This window comes from Pundamilia nyererei, unplaced genomic scaffold (assembly GCF_000239375.1).
Source record: "Pundamilia nyererei isolate P.nyererei 1_Seehausen unplaced genomic scaffold, PunNye1.0 scaffold00366, whole genome shotgun sequence".
NCBI classification, from domain to species: Eukaryota; Metazoa; Chordata; class Actinopteri; order Cichliformes; family Cichlidae; genus Pundamilia; species Pundamilia nyererei.
In genome coordinates, this window is record NW_005187767.1 from 325162 (window position 1) to 329548 (window position 4387).

Consider the following 4387-nt stretch of genomic DNA (forward strand, 5'->3'; position numbering starts at 1 on the left):
GAGGAACATTTAGCAGCCACTGCGGGAACTGCGCTTTAAAGGGGCTTTCAACTAAGGTTACGTATGAAATATATATGAAACGAAAGCAAATACGTGAGCAGGCACGCAGGTGAAGTTAAAGGCAGACAGCATTTCTGACCTGTACAAACGTCAGCGTTGCTTTCTGCAGCAGACATTCAGCGTAGCAAAGCTCTGCGTGCATCTCTCCTGCAAACACACCAATGCAGCACACTGACTTCCAGCTCTCTAAATTTTCTTCACTTTCTGTAGACGTCAGTGGAGTGATGTGTGGGCATGTGTTTACAAACCTTCCTGCAGGTTGGACTGCTTGCTGATCAGCCCGGACAGAGATCCGACCATCGAGTTCTTCTTCCTGAACCTAGAGAAACAACGAGGAGACGTTAAATCTCATATTTAACCAGCCTCTACTGTTGCAGTTTGAGATGACATTAAACGTTGCTGTGCATGGGGCCTAATTGTTCTCATTTGAAAGAGACTTTGAGATGAAGAACTAAAAGTACCCTACAGAGACAGGATTGCTTGATATAGATTGTGATTGTGATATAGCTTTTTGAAATCATATTTTTTCTCCCTCATTTTTGGAACACAAAGCTACGGTATATATAATGTTCTAGAATATCTAATATCAGCGGTCTCCAACCTTTTTCGCGCCACAGACCCGTTTATGTCCGACAATATTTTCACGGACCGGCCTTTAAGGTGTTGCGGATAAATACAACAAAATAAAACCAGTACCGGTACAAAAAAGGAAGATTTATTCATAACACACGGGAAAGACCCAGGGAAACAGAGTTAACAATAATAACGCTAAAAAAACAACGAGAAAAACCAATAAAACCAATAAAAGCCATAAATTTCACACCCGAGCCTCAACTCTCGCGGCCCAGTACCAGATGACTCACGGACCGGTACCAGTCTGTGGCCCGGGGGTTGGGGACCGCTGTCTAATATCATGGCTTTAAAGACGGAGATAGCCACTGTGGCATCACCCATTAGTTTGTGAAGCCTGGAGATTAGATTCGCGTTTTCACCTTGAACTTCTTGGTGTTCGGGACTGGCTGCCTGACAATCTAGATAACAACTTGTCAAATCAACAGCCAGTGAGTAGATCTTCGATAATTCTCCTTCATGAAACTTAGAATGAACAAAAAATTACAAAATGGATACATTTTTTATTTAATATGACCTGAAACTAATAACTGAAGCCCATAAGTTCATTGGGAAAGTGTTTTCAGAAGCCACACAGCAAGCGTACTGCTCTGTCAGAGTTCTTTAAACTGCATGTTATTCTGAAACCACAGCTTTTGCTTCCTGCAGGATGCCAACAGGAATGTGTATTTAAGGCACTTCAGCACTGGCTTCACTTTTCAGACTTGAACGTGCCCATTATGATGCAGCCACACAGCCCGGTCACCATTCATACAGTTACTCACTGCAGTGCCACTGCGCACACACAATCTCTGATTCAGCGCCAGAATTGGAGAAGAAAATGAAATTATCTGCTGCTGATTTTCTTTATTATTCTGGACAATTCAGGGCTCAAGGATGAGTCACTTTTTCCAGACTTTTCAGCCTCAGAAATCTTTTTGCAGCCACAGTGGTCGTACCCCAGTTTGTTTCATTACGTTATTACATGTTGTGAATGGATTGAAAGCTTCCTCGCCCAGAAACATTAAGGCTATAAACAGGAAGAAGACCATGTTTTCCTGCCTCTCACCTCTGACAGGTGTGCAACGCCTCCTTGATGGTTGCCATGGCAGTCTGGATGTCTCTGTGCTCAAAGGTCATGGTCGCCTGCATCACCAGGATGCTGCTGTATCCCAGAGCGTGGTACATGCTGTCCCTCCACCTGCGCACAGCAGCAGTCATTAATAACAGGGAGCTATGACTCCAGCAGACACTAGAGAAAGAGAGAGGTGTAACGAAGCAGCGCGAGGTAACGACTGCTGTGGTTACCATGGTTTGAGGAGATCCAGGGCTTGAGAAAACTTGTTGTTGAGGACCAGGTTGAGAGCACACTGAGTCTCCTGGATGGCAGTCTGCAGATCCATGCTACCCGCCCTACACAAAGGCAGAACCAGCAGTCAGCACAGAGCGTGACTAAAAGTGAAAGATACACAGGAAACGATCCTCACACACACACTCAGTCTGTGCACTGCAGGTGTGTGTGTGTGTGTGCATGTGTGTGTGTACTCACGCAGGTATCCGATCAAAGGCATCTTCGAAGCAGTCCTGAAACACACAGAAACACAGAGTTTAGTTCTCAGCATCATCCTCCAGGCGACAGAAAGGCCTGTGAGACGTCTGATTGGACGCGATTCTAAAGCACCACATTTCATTTGTACAATGTGTGTAATCAGCAACAAGTTTGCACTGCTCGGGAATTACTGGAAGGCTACATGACCCGAATCCTGAACCACGCCGCCATGACTCTGACCTACTCGAGGGCTCTGTGAAACCATCGGGGTCATTTCAGAACTGAACCACGAACTATTCATTCACCGCCACACACGCTGGGAACAAAAAGTGTTGAAACCATTTTTATCTCATTCTTCAAAGTGATGTAAAGAATCCATCAGGTTTCAGTCTGAATTATATCCTATAAAATAATACCAGAGTCTTTTGACTGTTAAGTAACTGTAGTTTGCGTTTCGGACACTACTTTTTGAGAGTTATTCAAGAGTTTTCGAAGCTTAAGGTGTCTGGATTTTCCAAATTGTTATCAGTGACTTCTCGAGTTGTCACAATTCAGGGCTTCCTCTTAAAAAGCCTTTGAGATTTATTCCTGAGTAATCAAGGGAATACAGGACTTATGATAAATATTCTGACAATTGTAAGAGCTTTTCAAACTTTTTACAATTTTTCTGCCTTTTCACAATTTTGCACAAATTTCAGAGTTATTCCAGTTTTGGGGGAATAGTGTGTCAGTTTTGTGGACCTCCCAGGAGTGCCTGGATTATTCCTAAATTTCAGGTTTTTCGTTTGTTTGTGTTACTGAGACTTTTCAGCGTTTGCAGGGCGTGTTCCAAGAATGCCCTATATTCCTATACTTTTCAGTTACTATGCTGTAAAGTGCTACAGCCCTGAGAAAGCAGCCATAGAAATTAAAATATGAATAGTTGAGAGCGTTTCCATCATTCAGTGTAAGATGGTTTCTCTGAAGTCTGGAATTTGTGTTTTATATTTTAGTAAATACCTGCAGTGCTAATAAGGGTCACAAGGGTCATACATGGCTTAACATGAGTAATAACAATCATGCTGCAGAGCATTAATTCATTAGGCTAATTCAAGGTTTTCCATTCATTTCAATGCAGTCAGCGATTCAGGGAAGATTGCTGTTAGAGGAACTGCTGCCCATTGCTTAATGCTAAGACCTGAACCCTAGAATTAGGTTCGAAACTCCAGATGTTTGAAAGACAATATTTCTAGCATAAATCCAAAAACACTTTTACACACATCTAAACGTGTAAGCACGACTGCAACACTTCAGAGGTCTCAACTATGAAATATAAGGATTCATATATGTGCGTAATGGTGTAAACAGATTTGTGTCCACACTACATAAGTAACATTTACACAGCATGTCAGCAGCAGGCTAATAATAGCTACACAGTGGCTCCTTACATAATAGGGTGCAGCTGCAGTCAGCGCTGTAAAGTAACTCTGCCTGCAGGCAGCAGCTTCTCACTGCTCCACATTGGAGCACTGTGACCCATCTAACCACAAAACATATATTAAAACCAAAAAGATATAAAAGAAAAGAACCAAAAAAGTGCAAAAGAAATCATTGTGAGTCAATAAGAACACAAAAATATCATAGAAATGGGGAAAAAAGCCTTGGAAAGAGAAAAGAACAAAAAGTGACAACATAAAGAAGTGAAAACAAATATACAGAGACACAAAAACACCCCAAAAAGAAGCAAGACTAGTAAACAGACAAGGTATGTAAAAGAAAAAGGAAAAAAAAGCAGGAATTAGAGACATGAAGAAAATACCTATAAATAAACAAAGAAATAAAAGTGCTAAACTTCAATACCAGCTTTATTTATAAAGCACTTTCACATAAAACCAGGGTTCACAAAGTGCTGTTCAAATAGCATGAGCAAAGTAAAAGTAAAATAGAAAAATAAGATGAAATAACCAAATAAATAAAATAAAATAAAACATGTTAAAACAAATTGAGTTAACCTCTTAATATGTTTTAAGAAGAGTTTTAAACTCAGAAAGAGAAGAGGCCTGCCTAACGTGCAAGTACTAAGAAAAGACACAAGTTAAGCAACAAATGAGTTTAAAGACACACTCACAGAAGCAACCACAAAAAAGCAAAACAACTAGAAAGACTTAAAAGCAATATAAATACAAAGTA

At 40.9% G+C, this 4387-nt stretch overlaps 1 protein-coding gene across 1 annotated transcript in view; it reads right to left on the bottom strand.

Annotated features, from left to right (window-relative positions):
- ttc39b (tetratricopeptide repeat domain 39B) overlaps positions 1–4387 on the bottom strand; it is a 19146-nt gene that overhangs the window by 6417 nt on the left and 8342 nt on the right. The window contains exons 2-6 of the mRNA XM_005752582.2: positions 2219–2253; positions 1978–2082; positions 1739–1870; positions 309–379; positions 128–207 (exon numbers count right to left, since the gene is read on the bottom strand). Of these exons, the coding sequence (XP_005752639.1) occupies positions 128–207; positions 309–379; positions 1739–1870; positions 1978–2082; positions 2219–2253 (423 nt within the window). The remainder of the gene's footprint in view (positions 1–127; positions 208–308; positions 380–1738; positions 1871–1977; positions 2083–2218; positions 2254–4387) is intronic.